The sequence below is a fragment of the Leptonotus elevatus genome, chromosome 17, assembly GCF_054856555.1.
Source record: "Leptonotus elevatus isolate MCC_2025b chromosome 17, RoL_Lele_1.0, whole genome shotgun sequence".
Lineage (NCBI taxonomy): Eukaryota > Metazoa > Chordata > Actinopteri > Syngnathiformes > Syngnathidae > Leptonotus > Leptonotus elevatus.
Window position 1 is genome coordinate 8,879,628 of NC_141255.1, and position 21,038 is coordinate 8,900,665.

Genomic DNA, 21,038 nt, shown 5'->3' on the forward strand with positions numbered 1-21,038 from the left:
AGCGCGCCAGAGCCCGAAGGAACCTGAGGGGGCCACACCAAGACCAGACAAACACTTTGTTTATCACTTGTCAGGCTGACTTGTGAGTACCGCGATCCAAAAATGTCTTCAATAAGGACACAGGAGTCGTCTTTCAGGTTGTTCTTCAAGTCCATGCCTTCAAGACTTGGACAAATGACCAAAACTTATGATTATGGTCACATGGAGCCCACAATCCAAGTTTTACCTGCAATTTTCAGTTTGACCCAAAGACTGTTGGTTGTGGACCATGCTTTGATACCCCTCTATAAGGAAATGTTTTTTTTTTGGTACCCAGAGTTTAATGCAGCTCAGGATTTTACAATTAGACATTCATGGAGGCTAAAACCATTTTTGTGTTCTCGCGGTCTTGTTGGCACATGCAAATGACACAATTCTGACATTCTCCCCGATGCCGCAACACTGAAAATGAACAGATCGTCACGGCTTCTTAATACCCCAATTAATGATTCTCACACGTCTGTCCAAGACAAAGAAACACAGAATCAATCAGCAAAAGCATAGGCTGCAATTATAGGCCACTTGAGGCATAAAAAGTGACTTGAAGGGAAAATCCAACCTGAAATTTTAGAAACAATTGCTAGAAAAAGCACTTTAAAAATGGCGACCGGACCGGTTGTTGTCCCACCTATTCCAAAATTACCCGTATGATAATTACTGCTCAATTCGCCATTATTATTAATGCACTGAACCAGGCAGCAAAAATTATCATTTAGAGCTTGTCATTTGAATACACATCGCTCCTCCAAGGCACTCGGCTAACTGGATTTATTGTTATTAATGTTTACACATTGCTCGTGGCTTGCAAACACATTACATTGACGGGCGGAATTGCATTGCACCCAGCTGTTCAAACACCCGTTTTTGTTTACCAGACACATTTCACAATTATGCTGCAAAATAATTGATTAGGGCGAAGTGAACTAGCCATCATCTTTAAATCGTTAACAATGCCTCCTGCGACACAAGGATGCGCTCTCTTTCAATGGAACATAATGAGGCCGTCGCCGCGAGCGTTTTGTGCGTCCGTCTTGGTTTTTATTACTAGAGGAATGCCGACACCAAGGCCGCTGTTGCTGTACTAACACCAGAGTTAAATAGCAGCGAGCGACCCGCTGGCCTTCAGATAATCAACCCTAATTGCATCACCAACACATGCGGTGCCAAATATCCACGGCTCGACTTGCATAACAGGAAGCCTGCTTGAAAGCAAAGGTGATGCAACGGCGGGAAATAACAAACGCTGCTGCTGTGATCTTAATTTCAATAAATTGGGTTGCAAGAGAGAAATAGATCATGGGGGAGGTGTGTGTGTGTGTGAGTGTGTGTGTGAGGGGGGGCGGGGGGTAAATCACGGGCAATTATTTGACCCCACAGCCTCTAATGATTGGTGATTAGCAAAGCTTTACCAAAACGCAAGGCGCGACCTGACAAACCCAATTTAGGGCGTCGGGTTATTTGGAATCTGATCTGATCCGGCGTCCATTAGCGTGCCTCGTTTTGTTTACACTGACCTTGAGCATGACACTAAGTAGGACGCACGGAATGGCGAGCAGAATCATGTTCTCGGCGAACGTCGCCAGCCAAAGGGCACTGTCACGCACGCCCACCGCTCGCAGAACCTCCTTGAGCCGCAGCTCCTTGTCCAAAACCAGGCTTTTGATGGTCATGCATGTGGTGTACATGAAGGCCAGGACCAGGAACATGGGGAGGATTCCGCCGATGGCTCGGATGAAACTGTAAGATATTTTTAAGAATTGCATCGACAGAGTGGGGACTCTAACGTAGCTCCCCGGATGGCAACATTGCAGAGTGACCACATGTCAGAACCGACTGGAAGGCACACATCCCGTAACGTAAGACTCTTGGACACACTTTGTGGTCAACGCTGTGTGTGCTCCTCAGCTGGTGCTGTTGTTTTGGTTAGCAAGGGACTTCAAATGGCATCAGAGGTGAACTGATCGTGTGTTCACAAGCGATAAGTACAGATACCACATTTTCATCAAACCTCTTCATCATGATTCGTCCACCTGAAACTGCAATTTCAGAAACATCAGCATAATCTTTATGTATGCTAAAAAAAAACAATTTTTTTTTTTCCCGGTAGCTGGAATCACTGAAGTACTTTACCAATAAGGACAATATAACAATAGGACATACCCGCATTATATTATCAACAAAAATATAAACACAGCACTTTTGTTTTTGCTCCCATTTTTTACGAGGTGAACTCAAAGATCTAAAACTTCTTCCACATACACAATATCACCATTTCTCTTAAATATTGTTCACAACTAAATCTGTGATAGTGAGCACTTCTCCTTTGCCGAGATAAACCATCCCACCTCACAGGTGTGCCATATCAAGATGCTGATTATTAGACACCATGATCAGTGCACAGGTATGCCTTAGACTGCCCACAACGAAAGGCCACTCTGAAAGGTGCAGTTTTGTTTGATGAGGTAGGGGAGGGGGGTGGGGGGGACTCATAAAACAAATTTCATGTCAAACTGATTCAATTGGAGGTCTGAATCTGTACCATCCCCCTGCCACCTCAAAAATAATTCATTCAATTGACCGTTTGGACAACTGACTAATCAGGCCTAAATTGAATCAACCAATGCGATCCACCAAGCTTTCAGATGACTTCTGTCTGGATCCAAATACCGTACATTCATCTTCATCTGCTTCTCTATAGGGCGATTGGCATCACCTGACTCTCAAGGTTATCCTGTCGGTGTTGGACTCAAAAAAGAAGACAAAGAAACTGCTCTGCAGAAGGACATGTCGTCAATGCTGTGGCTGATATTTACAAGGCAGACCGATCTAACCTTCATAAACTCAATCAAAGCCTTTTGCGAGTTAGCTCATGTTAGCCGGCCGCCGTGAGTGACTCCATGCTGTTACAACAGCAATAAGGCCGTTCATAATGCCAGCAAAATGCCATGTCAATATCCTTCGGCTCCTGCCAATATAACAAAGTGCTCCCGTCTCTTTATTAGACAGTGACTGAGACGTCAAAGCCATTCCGATAAATATGATTTAGTTTAGCATCCGGATAAAGCGGCACCATATCACTACAAGAGCTGGAACAAATTAAATTAATACTTCAACAGCATCCATCCCCTCCAAATATCCTCCTTCACTAGCAACCACTGGCAAATTACAATACATCGGCCCCAATGCCAGTTTCTCAGGTTGCACAGAATATGGGACCGGAACCTGAAATTGAACAGGAAGTTGGCCATTTTGGTTTGAAACAATCATTTTACTCGAATTCTAGGGTTTGCACTTTTATGAACTCTGACTCAGGTATTCATCCATATGAGCCTTCTATACATGATGAATGATGCTCAATTTTGACAGCATAAAATTGGGTGTCCATGTCTAATTTAGCCATCTGTCTAGGATAACTACGCTATCAAATGTTGGTGGATCAATGGCATTAGAGTTTGATGGCCCACTGATTATTTCTTAAGTTGTAATTCTGTTCATCACATTAAATGGAGATCTCCAATCTGTCAGTAAATATACAATATATTAATGAGCCTTGTTCATAGCAGAACTGCTGACAATAATGTTGAAAAAGTTTGGGATTCCTCGTACTATCCTCTTCCCCCCCCCCCCCCCCCCCACTACTTTCCTTGACAAAGAGTCTTTGGAGGGATTCGACTTTAAGCATTTACCATATCACATATGCAAAAATTGCCTTGTGGCGCCTGGAAAGTTGAATCCTCAGCGAAGCAAAAGCAGTTTCTAAAGCCGAGGCGAGAGAAGCCGCGCGAATGCTAATGCCAGAAACGTCTCCGCAACAGCTGACGGCCTTCCGATTGCGTTAACTCCTTCGGCGGCGATTCCTCCCCGGGATCAGCCATGCGCGGTGCGTCCGACACCGACAACCTTGCCCCCAGATGCTCTTGAATTATACATGGTCGGATCGATCAAAGGTGCTTAAGTAATAGAACTCTGTGGTGGGTTGGCATTGCGCGGCTCCTGTTACATTGGCGGCCTGACCTAAATTTAGAGACGCTGAGAAACTGGTTGCTGTGAAAATCAAGAACTAAATGTAAACATGATACTATTTTAGATAATTGTTGAAAACACCAATTTAACGTATGTATTTTACTTGATGCAGGTTTTTCATTGGCAAACGTTCAAAAACAAATTCAAGGTAAAATGATTACATCTTGCATGTATTTAGTAAAATATTTACTGGAGAAAATGCGTATTGTACTAAAATACATGAGTGTTATTATTTTTAACATAATTAAAATGAACTAAAAAGTATTATTAGTATCTATATTAATTTACAGTACAGTATAAAATATGTGCTTGCATTTTATTCTCTTTTAAAGGTTACAATTAATCCTACATTATTTAATTCACAATACAATACATTGTAAGTGTTACTTTATTATAGTACCTGCTTGTCATTCTACTTTTAAGATGAATGGAGAAATCTAACTAAAAATTCCTTTCTGGTGGATAAAACGCTGGCTTGGCAAAAAAAAAAAAAGTTGCTCCATATGTAAACATGAATGCATCTCTTACACGCCGACTGCACTTTCGCCCCCCCCCCCCCTGAAATTAATCACCAAAGAAAAAAAACATGAATCTAAAAGAGCCAGCCCAGCATGTAATGGAAAGCATCCTTCGATGTGAGAATGTTAAAGGCCTATTGATGGAGATCGCAGCCCCGGGTTCCAAACAAGAGATGCCTGTGATTCCCGAGCGTGAGGAGGCACGGGGGCCAGCGATAAAGGATGTGTTTATGTGCTATCAGGCCCCATGGGGGTCAACATTTATCCCGCGGCATCATCACAGGCTCGGGCACATGGCGGCTCAATGGGAAGACAGCGGGAGTGAATGCACTTTAGTTATCTTCAGTGTAAAATGCCACAATGGGGGGAGGAGGGGGGATAGATGTGCGAATGGGGGGCAGGGGGGGCACTTGTGGTTGAAACAACCATACAAATACCACAAACTACGCTTTTGATTAAAAAATATAATAATCAGTGAATGTAAACTTGTAAGTGCAATACATTTGATTTAAATCAGTATTTCAGTACAGTTTTCTATTTTCCTAGTGTTAATGTTCAAAGTTTTCATGACATTAGTGTCTTACAATACTATTAATTACAATCTGAATACAATCTGCCTCATTTTTAAGAAACACTTGGGCTTACTATGCTATCACATTTTAATGTTGGTACTATGGATCGTTGCTAATACGAAAAATTTGCCTAAAATGGCCGCTTCAATTCACAAAATGGCGGACTTCCTGTCTTTTCAGATATAGGTTCTTCAGCCTTTTCGGTGGTTCTACTCTTGAAAGACACGCCTACCATATCATTGCGTATCTATATAAAACTTGGTCTGACCTTGCGGAGCTGAGTTATTAGCGTTTCACATTTTCACAACCTGGAAATGGACAGAGTGCATGTTGTTTATACTGGATCATTTGCGTGGATCAGAGAGCACTGATCCACCTTCCTACGTCGCCACAAGTTCCGTTTTTCGGTTGGGAATTATCCCATCTAACACAATGCAAATAGGCGACTGTTTAAATACGTCAATGAAAGCTTATAGTTCTTCCCATCCGTTTGACTTGGAGAGTTAAAATAATTACCGCCACGATCCTTTCTCATCTCTCTGTTTCAGTGCATCTTCCTTTGTCTGATTCCTCTTTCAATTATTCATGAATGAAATAGCAATTTTCAAGGGTTAATAATTTATCGGATTGCCCGTGTGGCGGCACGGGCGAGGGAGTAAATGGTGTTGGGACTGAGGGTATTGCAGAGCTTTATGGCTTCCATTTATCTTCTGTAATTATTAATCGGTCCTCTCGGGAAGATGGAACGCGGCCACTGAGGGGGCCGGCGACTGTCCGATTTGACACCGTTATGAAACCGCAATCGAAATACAACGCAAATCAAAATTCCTCTGTGATAAGGCCATCATCATTTGAGCCCATCTGGCAAGTAAACTTTGGTTGCATCGGATAAACGTCTTTGACGTGCGTCTGTAAATAGATACAATGACCCTGAAATAACTCCGTGAGACAAAAATGGAGACCTTTTGTTTCTTTTGACTGTGGGTTTCTGCCCACCAAATTCGCAGCATAATCATCTAGTGTCATTGAAAAGAGGAACAAGTATTGCTGACTTTGGAAACAACAAATTTAACAAAACTGCTGGACCAGAAAGTGCGGGTGGTGGTATGCATGGTGAGCAGAGAGCCAATGAATAGATAGACCTGTGAATTGTGTAAATGTGTACTTCCTGTTGGTTTCACATGTTCAGTGTGTTATCATCAATGCCAAAATAATGTATGCCCCCCCCCCCCTCCCAAAAAGAGGTGCATTGTTATTAAACAGCCAAACAAAGTCATCATTTTCATCCTAGCTTCCCAAACACCTCATAAAGATCGCTCTATTGAAAACTCTCTGCAATGTAAAGCACATAATACTCTGAAATTAGATCCCTAATCTCTGGAAATGGCAGTCCCAGCGGAGCTGAATATTCTGTGTTCTGCTGTGCGGCGGGGCTACGGTGTTGTTAAATCTCCCTAGTAATTATCTTCGGGCTTTGTGCTTTATTAGTGGAGAGCGTAATGTTGTGACGATGGGAGTCGGAAGATTTTTCCCGGCGATACGGCGCTTACATAATGAAATAGGATTAGAGCGGGCTGCGTTATGTACACCCATGACCATGGTAGGTAGAGACCTGCATAAATAATTCAGTATCCTTCAGCTATTAGGGAATTTCCTGTGGTTTGTCTAAAATCGATAGTTTGGCTTGACTGCATTCCTGGTCCTTTACAAGCCTGATTAAATGCATCTTTGCTTCTTTTTTTTTTGTTAAATTGATGACTCGCATGGGTGCACTCTAAGAACAGTTGGGTCAAAAATAGACAAATCCTCTACTTGGGTCAATTTGACCCAACTTTAAATCAAGAAATGGGTCTTTTAGTGTAAAACAACTCTTAAATATTGGTCAGATCATTTACTTGGGCCATTTTGTCTAAAACAACCCAGAAAGTTTGGTCAAATTGACTCATAAATTGGGATCGATCCATTTTTTATCCATAATTGGGTTACTTTGCTCATGCGTCCGGGTTTTCAAATATTGGGGTAAAAATTGGGGCGAAACTACAAGGAATGATGACTCACCAGCAGGCAGACCCTGTTTGAACAGTGTTGCTAACAAAAACAGCAACACCCATTCAATCACAATTAACAGTTGAATTGAAATGTGGAATGTGTTTTGAACAACTCTTTTCCTCCCCCACTACATAAACAAAGGTAATGGGTAGCTGACCATGTGTCAAACAATACCATGCTTCGATGTGCCAATACAAACATACTATATAAATAAGACCATGTGTCAAACCCTATTATGTGTACCATGTGGACATGTGGCCGAGCCCATTCAAATTGAGTTGCTAACCAAAACAGCAATGGGTTCTGCACAAATGTCGCGCACTGTGCGTCAAAAAACTGCATGCCCAACAGTACTGGGTACCATGTGTCAAAAATACCAATGCAATCCAATCCATTCATAGAAATTTAACCAAATCAAGGGAAAAAATTACCATGAGTCATACAATACTATAGAATGTGACAGTAAATGTTCATTGGAATTATTTTGCTCATCAAAACAGCAGCACCAACCAAGGCACATAAACAGAGGCACAGGTGAATACAATTAATTAAAGATGATCATACCTCTGTTAGCAGAAACAGCACAGTTCAGTCCAGTTCAGTCTGACCCCGTGGTCGCTCCGCAATTTTGTGTCAGCCATTTTAAAAGTAAGCGTCTAATTTTCGCTGCCTCAGTTCTTGTCGTGTGACTCCATAGTAGTCATTTTGTTTTTATATGTTGCTGTCTATTATAAGAACATAGGTTCCCAGTGTGGGGGAAGGTTTGCTCGCTCAAAAAAAAAAGAAAAAAAGTTTGTACTCACCTGTCATCCACATAGCAAGGGTACGGCATTTGCTGAGCAAAAACGCCAAGGGGTTGGGTCGTGGACGTTTGCGTTCGTACGATGCCGTGGTCGATCATGTCTTGCAGGTAGGCGAAGCCTCCCCGTATATAGCGCAGGTCGTTAAAAGAGTTGTCTCGAGCCCCCGGAGACCATGACCTTATTAAAAGCAGACACATTGTCATCTTTGCTGGCAAAGGCCAAGTCAACGTCAAGCGAGGCTGTCACAACCGCTGCCGGAGAGCACGTTTTAGACACCAACAAAAAACTGACACTGACACTCAAATTTATAAGGTGATAACATGATGACAAAACTACAGACCTTTTCAAAAGAAGTAGATAAAACACAGGGGAGCCTTACACACTACTTGCGCAGATGGTATGACTATGCAGACCCATGTATCAAGCAATGTTACCATGGGTCAAATTATACAAGATGTCAAACAATACAAATTGTACTACATGTCAAACAACATTGTGTCTGTATTGTGGTTTGAATTCCATGATTAAAAAACAGTGGCCAAGAGTTTGTGTCCCATCTGCTCCATTACGTACCGTTCCTTCCTTTTGTTGCTGCGCTCCACCTCCTCGATGTCCATGCGGATCTTGTAGCGAATGTGAGGAGGAAGTCGGCTGGCGTTGGGCGGCAGGTTGGCAAACACGACGCCGGCCCAGTAAGTGTCGTTCTTGAGGAGCTCCAATGCGTCGACCACCAGCTGGTTTTCGTTGGCAGTGGCTTGAAACTTGTTCAGGTCCCAACACTGTCAGATAAGGATACGCATTTTGGTAGAAAGCTACGCAAGCTGACTGAATTGAAACAAGTTTTTGAAAAAAGTTTCCTAAAATTTCCTTTGAAAACACCAAATCGTGTACTTTTTGGAAGGAGAGTACACAAATCCACGAGAAGCAGCAATCGACAAAGCTGACGTTGAATTGTGTGTGAGAATCGTCTTTCCTCATGTGTTTGATCACACTGAGTCGAGAAAATGGGCCCCCCGCCGCAAAGTGTGGCGCAGATCAATACGTCAACTGCTAGTGTGTGCTCGTGCTGTATTTGACGCCATTAAAACTCGCCAAACAGCGAGACCACTCACGACACAGAAATGAGAGAAAATATATTTTTCTTGTGCTGAATAAACAGCAAAAGTATTACCGACATAAAAGCTGCAGAGCGATACCACAATGGATACTTACGCCGAGGACGTCGGATAGAAGCTGGAGAATTTGGGTGGTGGCGTTGTAAAGGTCCCGCCAGTCTTGAGGTGGCATCCCTGCGGGGCGATCCTCCGGGGGGCCGTTGTAGAGGAAGTTGGCGAGCTGAGCGGCGGTCCAGCCGGTGCCGTTAAGACGCTGGTCCAGGGCGGCGGCGAACGCCGGTGTGGCCAGCAAAGTCTGACGACAACAACTCATGTTACATATGGCGTCTTACAAACGAGTTATGAGTGTCAAGTCAATTGACTGAGCTTCGCATTGTGCCGTGTCACGGTACGCTCAATTTGGGATCCACATGTTTATAACTCGAAGATTTGCAGGTAGGGTAGCGTCAGTACCAGAAAGCTGATTTGGATATCATTTTCATTTGATGGGGAAACAGGTTTCCTGACCCGTGTTCACTCTGTTGGCTTTTTAATGCCTCTGTTTACTTTTACATTTTCAGCTTCGGACCTCAGATGGACTCGCCGGCCGCGGTAATTGGTCCATCAAAACTAAAACACGTCTGCGACCTTGAACGACCTCTGCCAGTGATGACGAAACACCCTCTGAGCCGGTGGCCCGGTAGTACGAGGCGGCGGCGGCGGCGGAGAAAAGAGCAGAGCGGCGGTGCTGGCGGAGAAAATGAAGACAAAGGAGGAATGTGGGCCCATTTGTGTAAAGGTTAGGGCTAGGGTAATGAATACCGCGGCTATGTGGAGCTCCCGATGTCTGCTTCCCTCCAGCTGCCTATAAGCTCATTTGGAGTGACACCAGAGTAATGTCAGTGTCAAGGAAATACTGCAAGAGAGAGAGGGGGAGGGAGGGAAAGGGATAGAGGTGGAGGCAAAGTGTTCATGTCCTCTACTTCTATAGATAATCCCTTCTGCCAGGATGAAAATTATCCCGTACTTATCCATAATTACTTCCATCCCTCGGTTCCCATACTGAACAGGAGGCTCGAAAACTGTACACACTCCCCTGCCGCGTGTATACATCCTAAGACTTTCTTTGGGAGGCAAGGGTTGGGATAGAAATGTCAGCACTCGTCGTCTTTTTTTGACCATCAATGGACCTGCTTGGGAGACTGGACCTCGTTGGAGGACGGCGGTGGTGCTCAAAGTGGAAACTCAAAAATTGTCTGAGTAGGACAAGTGTCAGACAATGATGTTAGTTAAAAAGAAGAATAGCGAACCCCTAATGTTGTCTTGGTAGATCTTGGTCGACACAACATGTTTCATATGCCAAAGAGCCAAACCGTCAAACAATAACATTCAACAGAAAAGCTCAGTCGAAATGATCTTGCTAGAATTTGACGATTGATTAACACGGACGGACGGTGTCACAATAAATCAATCTTACCCGTATTGCGTTGACTTGCTGGCTGTTCTGAAAGAAATCCCAAACACGTGGCCCCAGTTGGTCCCAAGCGTCAGCCATTTCTTTTAGCATGGCCAAGGCGCTGAAGGTGCTGTTAGCCTGATTGACGACAACAACACAAAGAGAAACCTATCAAGCTGCATTCAATGTGTGGATCGCATTGACACGGGTTTGCAACTGTTGGCCACGGTAAGCTTGCACATCAACATTTATTTTACACAGCAACATCAGTGAGTGAGTATGGGACGAGGTGACATCAGAACCACGACTTCGCCAGCTAAAAAAGTTATTGAGTAAACTTTGTTTGTTAAAACGTCATCAGTGGGAACTGCAACTGTGTCAGGCGGTCAGCATCGAAGTGATTTTCACCTATTAAACTACCTTTTAAAAGTAGTTTGATGGCTCATGCCAGCCTATATCGGGCCCTCGCTAAGCGGCTAGCTTGCTAGCCATTAGCTGCTAACGCTGGTAACAGACATTATTTGTCAGCATAATTTGAGGTTTTATTTAAACATCATTAATTAGCGGTCGAACATAATTTCAGAATGACGTTGTGTTGATGTTGGTGGCAACAGTTTGCAACTGCAATGCAAACTGTATTCCGACGATCGAGCCTCTCCAGTCAGGACGAGTCAAGTCACCGGGAACAACTTCAAAGTAGTGTGTGACAATCATGCATAGCATGAACAATTGTTGCTGCGGCTGGCTTGACTGACCTCCCGACAGTGAGCAACAAATAAACAAACACCCAAGGAAGAAAAAAATTCAAGTATATATATTTTTATATACTTGATTTACTCGAGGACTTGTTTTACTCTTACACCTGTGTCAGTTAATTGTTTACTACCTCTTTCATGATGAGTCGTGTCGCTGGGGTATCTGGTGTGAAAAGGACTTTTCCCTGGAAGAAGAGCTTGAAGGTGCGCCAGATGAAGCGGAGACCGGGGGTTTCCTCCAGAGTTTCAACAAGGGTTTGACAAAAAGAACCTACAGAATTAGCCATGATTAGAAAGAAAGGAAAGTTTTGGTCTTGTAAACTGTATGGACATTGAGTTTCGTTTGAGTTTTTTTGTGATTTCCCCCCCGACACACGCGCACACACAAAAGGCAATTTTTTTTGAATTTTTTTGTGTGAAAAATAACATATATATATATATTTTTAGCTTATATGCAAATTTGTGGGTGCCAAACTGATTTTGATTTATTAGTGCCGTAATGATACATTGTAATGTCACCATTCACCACTAGATGACAGAATTTTCTACAGCATGAGTAGACATGATCGTGTGTTTTTTTTTGTGCTGATTTTAAACAATATGTAGTACAAGCATATTACATTATTATTATTTTTATGAAAATTTTTGTCTAAGTGGATTTTTGTGAGAAAAAAAAATACAAAATGCATTTAATGTTGGTTTGCTGTTCAGCAATTTTGTGCTGTCCTTGAATGGTCATTTTTTATGCACTGGAAAGACGGAAAAAAAATCACAGTACTTGTAAGTGGTTGTTTTGTTGTTTGCGCGTGTTTGTTGTTAACTTAAGATCTTTTATACCAGCATTGAGAAATGTATTATGAAAAATGAAATGTATTGCACATAGTTTGTCCATGTCTAAAATAGCATTTTTGTCATACGTCTGGTTAGGAAGCGCGTGATCCTTTGAGGCCCTCAAGTAGCACTGATGAAGAATTGTGGAGCCCTTAAACATTTAACCCTGCTAAACTTGCAATTTCATATGTAAACATTGTAGTACTCTAAGACTAGGTGGCTATTGAATGTCTTACCTAGTTTCTTATGTTCACCTCAAAATACTGTCTGAGGGATACATTTCCACACGAGTCCACAAAAAAAAATATATATATTTTTTTTACATATATAGTGAAAATAGTGCACAACGGTAGCAGTGTCATTATTAATTTAACAGGGCTGCCTATACCGGCAGGTTGAGAAAGCCGAAAGCGTGTTAAGTAAGTGAGGACCAGATGCTGGAGTCAGTGCACTTCACTAGACTAGTCTCCACTGCATAATGATCCTGTGCCTTTAGGGCTGCACGTATCCCTACAAGCTAAACAATGCCACTATAATGTACCATTACAAGTTAACTATCCTCACAAGTATGTCATCTATCAAGTGAGTAGTCTCACAAAAAAAAGGATCCTTCCAAGTCAACAACATCACAAGTGCGCATTCTTGCAGGTCAACACCCTCTAAAGCACAACAATCTCCTGTTTTATTTCCTTTGTGAGCTGTCTTTTTTTTCTTTCTGGACTTTTTTTCTGCCATCGCCCCTACGGGGAGATGTTAGCAGGCGTTTTCAGCGCAATTAAACGTGAGGCCTCCTGCCCGCTCGCCGCCTCTCCCAGGTGCTGCTGGGAGGTCGGCGCGAGAGGAGAGCTAATGGCCGCCCTCTGCCCGGACCCTGGCCAGCTGTTCCCATCAAAGGCGGCAGCAGATGCCACTTTGTGTAATGGTGGCTCACCAAGATGAGCTTCTAATCATTAGCTGGTAATGGCAACACATGATATATTTTTAGATGAGGCGCTACTGCAGGACTGTTTGATCTTATAATATCTACGTCGGGAAAAAAAACTCAAGCATTAAGATATCAACAAATAAGTTTCAAGTAGACTGAAATGTCTGTTGTACAATGCCTTTGTGAGTGCTTTTACACTTCCAAATCAGTTGTAATTGGCCATTTACGTGCACGTCCGTGACCATTCCCAGATTCAGTTAAGTGCAGGAAAATGCCAAAACAGCCATTAGCGTGCTAACAGACACGTTAGTGCTTATTTTGCCTGGATGACATCGCGTTTGTGCTCATTTGTGCCGGCGCCAGCACGCCGTTGCTCTTTGCCTTGCAACTTTTTATTTCCCAGGGAACAGTGGCGTCTTATTAAAATCTAATTGTGCGCCGCTTCTTCCTCGTGAGAAGCTTTAATGAAACGTCCAACGCGGAAGATCTAATTCTCCGGGATCTTACGGAATTAAATTGGCCAACTGGAAAGCCTGCGGCGCATTTGGGCATGGACGTTGGGAAGAAGTGGAAAACAAAAAAGCGGGTTTGAAATATGTAACGATGCTTCGCCCCCTCAGGCCTTGACCGTGCAGCCTGAGGCTGTTTTTGCGGCACAGATGTGGCTTGACGAAAAGTCGTCATTCTGTTTGTACGCTTTTTTTTTTCTTCAGACTGATAACAGTATGAGTAATCAAGTCTTGAGTAGTCACCGATACCAATACCAAGTACCAATATCACTACTGTACTACTTTTGATACGTAACATTTCCCCATAAAAACAATGGTTATTTTAAGGAAAGTCATATGTATCCCAATACAGCATATAGAGGGCAGCCAATGCTGGTCTGTCCGATACGGCAACACTTTACAAATTAGGCCTAGTATCGGCCCAATACCTGGTATCGATACTCGCCCATCCCTACATTATACGTGTCAAGTATAGATGCTTGCCAAGAAAATATCTCTACCAAATAAATCAAGATTATATTAGTTAACTTAAACTAATGAAATAACTAAAACTACAATTCAAAAAATTTTTTTTGTTAACAAAATAAAATCAAAACGAAACTGCTTAGCAAAAAAAGAAAACTAACTGGAACTAACTATTAGTTTTCATCTTTGGTATTTAATTGACTACATGAGCCTTCAGGGTTGATTTTAAATGTGATTTAAGTATTTTTATTTCATTATTAACCGGAACAAGGACGTTAGAAAGTGTGTCGCACCGAAACGACGTCATCTAGCAGCAGCCAATAGAAAAGCACCTTCAGATGATATCGTTGCTAGGCGACAATTTTGACTTTTGGCTCCCCTTACCTACTTTTTCATTTAATTCAGCTGAAACGCAACGCGAGGTAAGAAGTGAGTTCCTTTTTCCATTTTACCACGGTGTTTATTTAATCTTGCACACAAGTAATACACATTTTTTTCCAAAACTAAAACCAAAACTAAAGCAAAACTACGCATTTTTGAAATAGCTAAAACTAATAAAAAATAACAGAGCCGCTAACTAAATTTAAAAAATAAAACAACTCACAGAATCTGCACTTCATTAGAAATAGGGATGGACCAGTACTGACACCAGTTATCGGTATCGGGCTGTTACCCGGCCTTATTTCAAGGGATCCTACTCATGACAGCCGGCGCTACCAGTATCAGTATCAGTATCAGTATCAGTATCGTCCGCCCTCTTATGGGATCAGGAAGTAGAAATTATTATAATTTAAAATTTTATTATTTATTTAAATTATTAAAAGTAAAAATTGCCATTCATTTCATGCAATAGAAAAATGCTATATTGGGATATAGAGGTCTCCCTTCAAAAGGATTTGTCTTTTTTTTATTTGGGGGTGAAATTTGTAGAAAAAATGGATCAAAAATACTAGTGGTATCTGTACTTGGTATGATGGTATCGATGACTACTCAAATATTGAGTACTGATACTGACTCTGGAAAAACAAAGTGGCATCAAACATCCTTAATTAGAATAAATGAGAAATAAAGAACCTCATAAGTCTACATATTTACAAATAAAACAGCTCAAAGTACTTCTTAGTAGAAAACAACCTTAAGTACACATTCTTAAATGGAAAAATCCTCACAGTGGAACAACCCCCAAATTGAATACTGGAATAATACTGTACATTTGGCTCATCTTGGTCAAAATGTGGATATGTGATCAAATATGACGAGGAGACTCACTGGAAGTGTTGCGCTCGCTGGAGATTGACTGCTTGCTAACCACTCGTCTGAGCGACAGAGATCTGAGGGTCACGTTGGTGGAATTGGAGTCAAACTGCTTTCCGCACAGAAGCATATTGACGCTGCCAATCATGTCCCTCTGGAAATCCAACGACCCTGCAAGGATCATGGAGTTCTGCAAACGGCTCACCTGGTTTAAAAGAGAACCAAAAAAAAAACATCATTCGATCATATAAATAAAAGATCTCCTACGTGACTGGAATACTAACCTCCTGGAGAACGGGGAAGGCGTTCGCCGTGGTTCTGGCAAGCAGCGTCGTCATGTCAACGGCATCCAAATCCAAAGCTGAAGGCAGCTGGAGGAATATATCGATCAGAATCGTACACACTGGTCTGCTTGTAATTCACGAGGAAATGAAAATCTGATAACTGAAAACGTTCAGGTGGTTCTTAATCTTGTTGGAGGTACGGATCCCCAACAGTTTCCTTCCGTTAAATGTCGAAATTTAGAAGTGCGCTCTTTCTTAAGTACACGTTATTACAAGTCGGTGTGGTAAACCTTTTAAGCCCGCCATGCAATTGTAAAAACCTCGAAGGAAGGATACGAGGTAATTATTTTTTATATTTTTTATTTGATAACATATGTCTGCACAGTCCAACCAGACGTCCGCCATTCACCAGCCCAGTGATAATCTTTGACTCACGTCCGTTGTGCTTTCATTCACGCTGTTGTTGTTATCGCCCCCATTCCGCATGTGGGTCTTTAAGTGCGATGGCTTGATGTTCTGGTCCATCCATTTGCTGATGGCGCCCGGGAGCTTTTTTTTCTTTCTGCACCCTATTTTGTCCGAGGCTTTTCTTTTACTGCGCCTGTGGGCTGAAATTGTTCAAATAATCTCCCCTACAAACGTCCTCGCCTTATCACTTATTTATTGGATTTGCTGGGCCATATATTTCCCCCTCCAAGATAAACTCAAAAGAAAAAAAGTGCAGGCTTGCATAATCCCAGCGGGAACTCTGGGATTTAAAAAGAATTCAAGAGAACATCGGTTCTAATAAATATTTCTGGTGATGGCATGTATTTTAATAACATCATGGGGAGACACAGAGGTGAGCATGAAAAGGAAGTGCTTGCTATAAGGAGGAAAAAAATAAAGAGTAAAAATGTAATATACTGCAAGCAATGCACCATCCACCATCCCTTTTAGTGCTTTGACCTTTTACTAATATTAACAGTGGTTAACTTATTTGTACAATTCCATGACAGGTAAAAACACACTTTTTGCAGGAACAAAAAAAAAAAAACTTACCCAAGACTAATCATAACCACAACTTTACCTACCCTAAACTTCATTTACAACTGCTTTTCTTTCCCTAATTCTTTTACATTCTTTGTGTAAGTAGAGAGAGACGAGCAAAATAAGATTTTCATTGCTCAGTGCTACTGTTGTTGGTTTTACTTTGAACATGGCAAATAAACATCTTGACTCTACATAACCCACTGCCTCTCATACCCCTATCAATAACCTCAAACCTTAACCCATCCCATCCCCTGCCTGAACCCAAAAATTAACCAAAAAAAAACTGTAACCATAATCGCTAAACCCACACAAGTGGTTCTTAAATGGATTCAATCAAACCTCAGGGGTTCGGTGGAGGTCAAGATACACACCTGAGTCGAATGATTCATGATCATAATGGTTAATAGGGGTGGGAACCTTTGAATGTCTCACGATTCGATTCAATTCCGATTTTTGGCCCGCCGGTTCGATACAGAATCGATTTTCGATTAGGAACAATTTTTTAATTCAAAAGGATTTGATTGACAATGATTTTTGCCTCAATCTATAGATGTGTAAGGAATTGTAATGATCTACTCCAGTTTGACTCGCTAATGCTAATTAGCGCACTACTCGCGGCACTTTTATCACCAAAAAGAACGGCTCCACACTGCAAAAAAAACCTTTTATTGGAATAACTTGATCGTGACTTTTTCCTTCTACTCTCTAATGTGGCTACAACTTAACGTTGTATTAAACTGCGTGGAACCACTCTGCCGCTCAGTGGCCAAATCAGGTACAACATGAACAGCGCTCAAAATAACACACAGACAAAGGCAAGACAGTATAAAATAATTTTAAAAAAATCGATTGTGGGACATTTAAAATCGATTCTGAATCGTACTAAATGAGAATCGCGACTCTTATGAGAATCGATTTTCGGGCACACCCCTGATGGCCAATACTGATTGCAGGTGATCACGTCGCATTGCTTGGCCATTCTGTGCAGCTGGGAATTTGGTTCGCTCAGTAGTCAATTTGTGACTGATGGTACGTCATGTGATTTCTTTATTATTATAATCCCTTCATTCTAAGTATGTAGATTGAAAAAAAGTGTTTGGATGGATGTGTGTAATATGAAGTCACATGTATATGGTGTTCCACAGGGTTCAATTCTGGGGCCTCTGCTCTTTCCGCTGTATCTGCTGTATCTGTGTTCTATTTTAAGAAAATAGCAGTGTTTTGTTTTAAAGCAGAACAAAGCAGCATTTGGCTTTCGTTGATTATGGCGGCACCTTTGGACAAAAGCGGTATTGTTTTCCCTTGACTTTCCCTTGAAAGAACCACATTTCCCATGAGGTCAAGCGCATATCATCGTGAAATCCGGACGTCCAAGGCGTCCGCAGTTAGACTGAATTACATTGTTTCCAGTGGCTTTTTTTAAATTTATACAGCACTGTAACTATTCTCAAGTATGTTAACAGCAGACGGTGGTTGTGATCTTACCTTCTTTATTGTACACACTTTAATAAAGAAACGTTCTGTGAATGCGCATAAGAAACTGGTGGTGTTCAGTACCTCTAACAAGGTGAAGAACCACTGACTTATACCAACCCTATCCCTAACCTCTGACCTAGGAAACCAAATATTGTTACTCAAAACACGTCAAACGTCTATAAAAAAAAAAGCCATTTAAGCTAAAACATTCATAAGAAAGCCTTTTGTCTGAAAGTTTTATTTCTATGAAATCAAAAGAAGGCTGACCTGAGCCAAGACTTTGCTCGGGTCCAGGTTTTGCAGGAGCACTTGCTGGCTGTCGCTGAGCTCCTGAGGTCCCAGTGAGCAGCTAGCGTTCTGGAATGCCTCCCTGTCCAACGGGCTGCTAAACTGGATGTAACGGTCCAGGTCTTCGCCATCGCACAGGATGCTCCCCAGGCGGCCAGGTGCAGGGACGCCTGTGATCTTGTGTTGGGAAAAGGGCATTTCACATTATTCATTTGGATGCTATTTAGCATGTTGCACTGTACTTTCACTGTCTTATGGTGATACCCACCGGGTTGAAGGAAACCTTGGCAGCCATGAGGCTCTCGACCACCGGAAGCGGTACTGACAAATGCTCTTTCAAGTGTGCCGAGAATGTTTCATCGTCTCTTAGAATAGTCGTCAGTTGGACTGGTTGTCCTTGAAGGGAAGTGAAAAGTAAAAGGGAAAGTAAGTGGCCATTATTTTGGGGGTTGGTGAGTTTTTTTGGGTTATAGCTGGGGTAAGGTTCCACAGAGAAAAAAAAAAACGGTGAATTTGTGAATAGTGAAGCGTGAATATGTGTGACATTACTGTACTTTAAAAAAATGTCTTCCGTTAACTACCTTTGCCATCCAAAACTTTTCCATGCTGTCATCCGTCGTTCTTGCTAACGACCTTTTTCGAGTCTCACCTCAGACGACGCATGCCATTAATTATGCTCCTGCTTGGATCTTTGATGGATTTAATCTTGTATATTACAAGCCGGTGACCCCCGAAATGCAAATGTCCCCCGCCAGTTGTTTGTTGTACGGTGGTGGCACGCCCCCCCTCTTTGCCTATTTGCAAATTAGATCGCGCGGGGCGGGGTGGAGAGGAAAAAAATCTGAATAGCGTTGCGCCAAATGGGCCTAATGCAAAGCAGCAACTTATCAAGACAAATGATCTGTCAGTCTGCATGCAAAATGGCGTCGTAAATAATCACGCCTCGTTGTTTTTGAGGGATAAAGGAGAACAACAAATCCTCAGAGGTGTCATTTGAACAACAGTGATACTTTTCCTTGGTGGCAACTACTTGACAAAGACATAAGAGGCGGAATTGTTGCGTTTTTCTATGACTCTATTTACACTTGATTATCTCGCTCGTCTCGCACTTGACATTCAAAAGTTCCTACCGTTGCGAGCGTTAGCTCGTGACACGACTGAGGCCCATTGGTTGACGTCATCGGCCAGTTGTTGGCCGTTGCTGAGGAGGGATTTGTTAACCAGGAGGCTTTGCAGCTCAATCAGCGCCCTGGAAATTCTGAGCGGACGAGGTCATCATGTTAGCATTACTGCACGCTATTACTGCTCTTCATGTGTTTTGATGAACATCATTTGCCTTACATTGAATCGTTAAAATTGTTGACTTGTCCCGGCGTCTCCCCTGGCGTCGGACCACTCAGGCAGGGATTGTCGATGTTGCAAACCAGACCTTGAATCCAAGGAAGCACCCCGGCCGATGGCATGGCTTTATTCGGATAGTGGCCTAGAGAACCATACCGTCCGCTTAGATGCTCTCAGAACTAGTACGAGATGTGGATCTCGATCACAGGGTGAGCTTTGACTTACATTGGCCTTTGTAGGTCGGCTCGTTGGTGAAGCGGACCCACACCAGGATGAAGAAGAGGAACAGAGGCCAAAGAATTTCCACAACCAAGCGCACCTGCAGAAAAGACTCGGACGGTCACCTTTACATGGGTTTAGAATAGGACGAGAAATCCTGACTGTAACCTATAGATCATTGTTCCAACATCAACACCTAAACCAAAGCATCATTTTACCTCAATCTTAACCATGGCGTAATTCCAACAACAAACTTATTCCCCAACCCTAGTGACGATCCCTAAACATAAACCAAACGATCCCTTAACCTTGCCTTTATGTCATTATTCTTAAGGAACACATTTTTACAACATGGGTCAATGTGAACAAACCAAGTGCATTTGAACGGTTGTGACATGCAGACCGCACCTTGGCGGAGGTCCGCTGCGCTCGACTGGGCGCCTTTCTAGCTCACTGATTTACAGATGAGGCTTCCCACTAGATACTAACCATTGAGAAAGAAATCGCAGGCAGTGGGGGAATTATATGGACTTCCTGAATGTCTTCGGGAATTTGCCACTGGACACCCGTGCCTTTGTGAATAGATAATCTCCTCCTTTGAAATTATGTGAAAGAGCGGACCATAAAATCAGCGCCGTGCCCGTTGTAAAATGTTAAAATGCTTGGCGAGGCATTCATATAATTGGTCATTAACCTCTACAAGCCCTCCGCAAGCACTGTTGTCCTTGCCAACTCCCACTGGTTTCATCTAATAGTCGTTTTTCATGTTGACGTCGTGCAAATACCCTACATTCCAAGCACAAAACTCGCACCGTCTCATCCCCAAGGGAGAAATAGTGGCATATTTCTTTTGGATGCATCCCCGCTTTCCCCTGATACAAAGTTGTACAAATGCAATTTAATTTTGCCTCGAGTTATTCACACAAAGTAAGGAAATTAATGAAAGCTTCTCCTTGCAAAGATGCCTTTTGTTCTACAGCGGCAACGGGTGCACTGCTGTGCTCGGGCCCCTTACGAAACAAGTGGGCGGTTGCGACTCCCACTGACTGTCAAGGTTACAAAGGAAAAGACAGAAGACCCAAAGAAGACGCCACATCCTTTGTTG

At 42.5% G+C, this 21,038-nt stretch overlaps 1 protein-coding gene across 1 annotated transcript in view; it reads right to left on the minus strand.

Annotated features, from left to right (window-relative positions):
• The window catches only part of LOC147159686 (phospholipid-transporting ATPase ABCA1), a 62,341-nt gene that overhangs the window by 37,370 nt on the left and 3,933 nt on the right, over window positions 1-21,038 (minus strand). Inside the window, exons 3-15 of the mRNA XM_086058489.1 lie at window positions 19,940-20,033; window positions 19,715-19,856; window positions 19,504-19,631; window positions 18,642-18,769; window positions 18,353-18,550; window positions 15,578-15,664; window positions 15,309-15,498; window positions 11,441-11,580; window positions 10,576-10,692; window positions 9,217-9,414; window positions 8,578-8,783; window positions 8,005-8,181; window positions 1,554-1,776 (exon numbers count right to left, since the gene is read on the minus strand). Coding sequence (XP_085914615.1) covers window positions 1,554-1,776; window positions 8,005-8,181; window positions 8,578-8,783; window positions 9,217-9,414; window positions 10,576-10,692; window positions 11,441-11,580; window positions 15,309-15,498; window positions 15,578-15,664; window positions 18,353-18,550; window positions 18,642-18,769; window positions 19,504-19,631; window positions 19,715-19,856; window positions 19,940-20,033 — 2,028 coding nt within the window. The remainder of the gene's footprint in view (window positions 1-1,553; window positions 1,777-8,004; window positions 8,182-8,577; window positions 8,784-9,216; window positions 9,415-10,575; window positions 10,693-11,440; window positions 11,581-15,308; window positions 15,499-15,577; window positions 15,665-18,352; window positions 18,551-18,641; window positions 18,770-19,503; window positions 19,632-19,714; window positions 19,857-19,939; window positions 20,034-21,038) is intronic.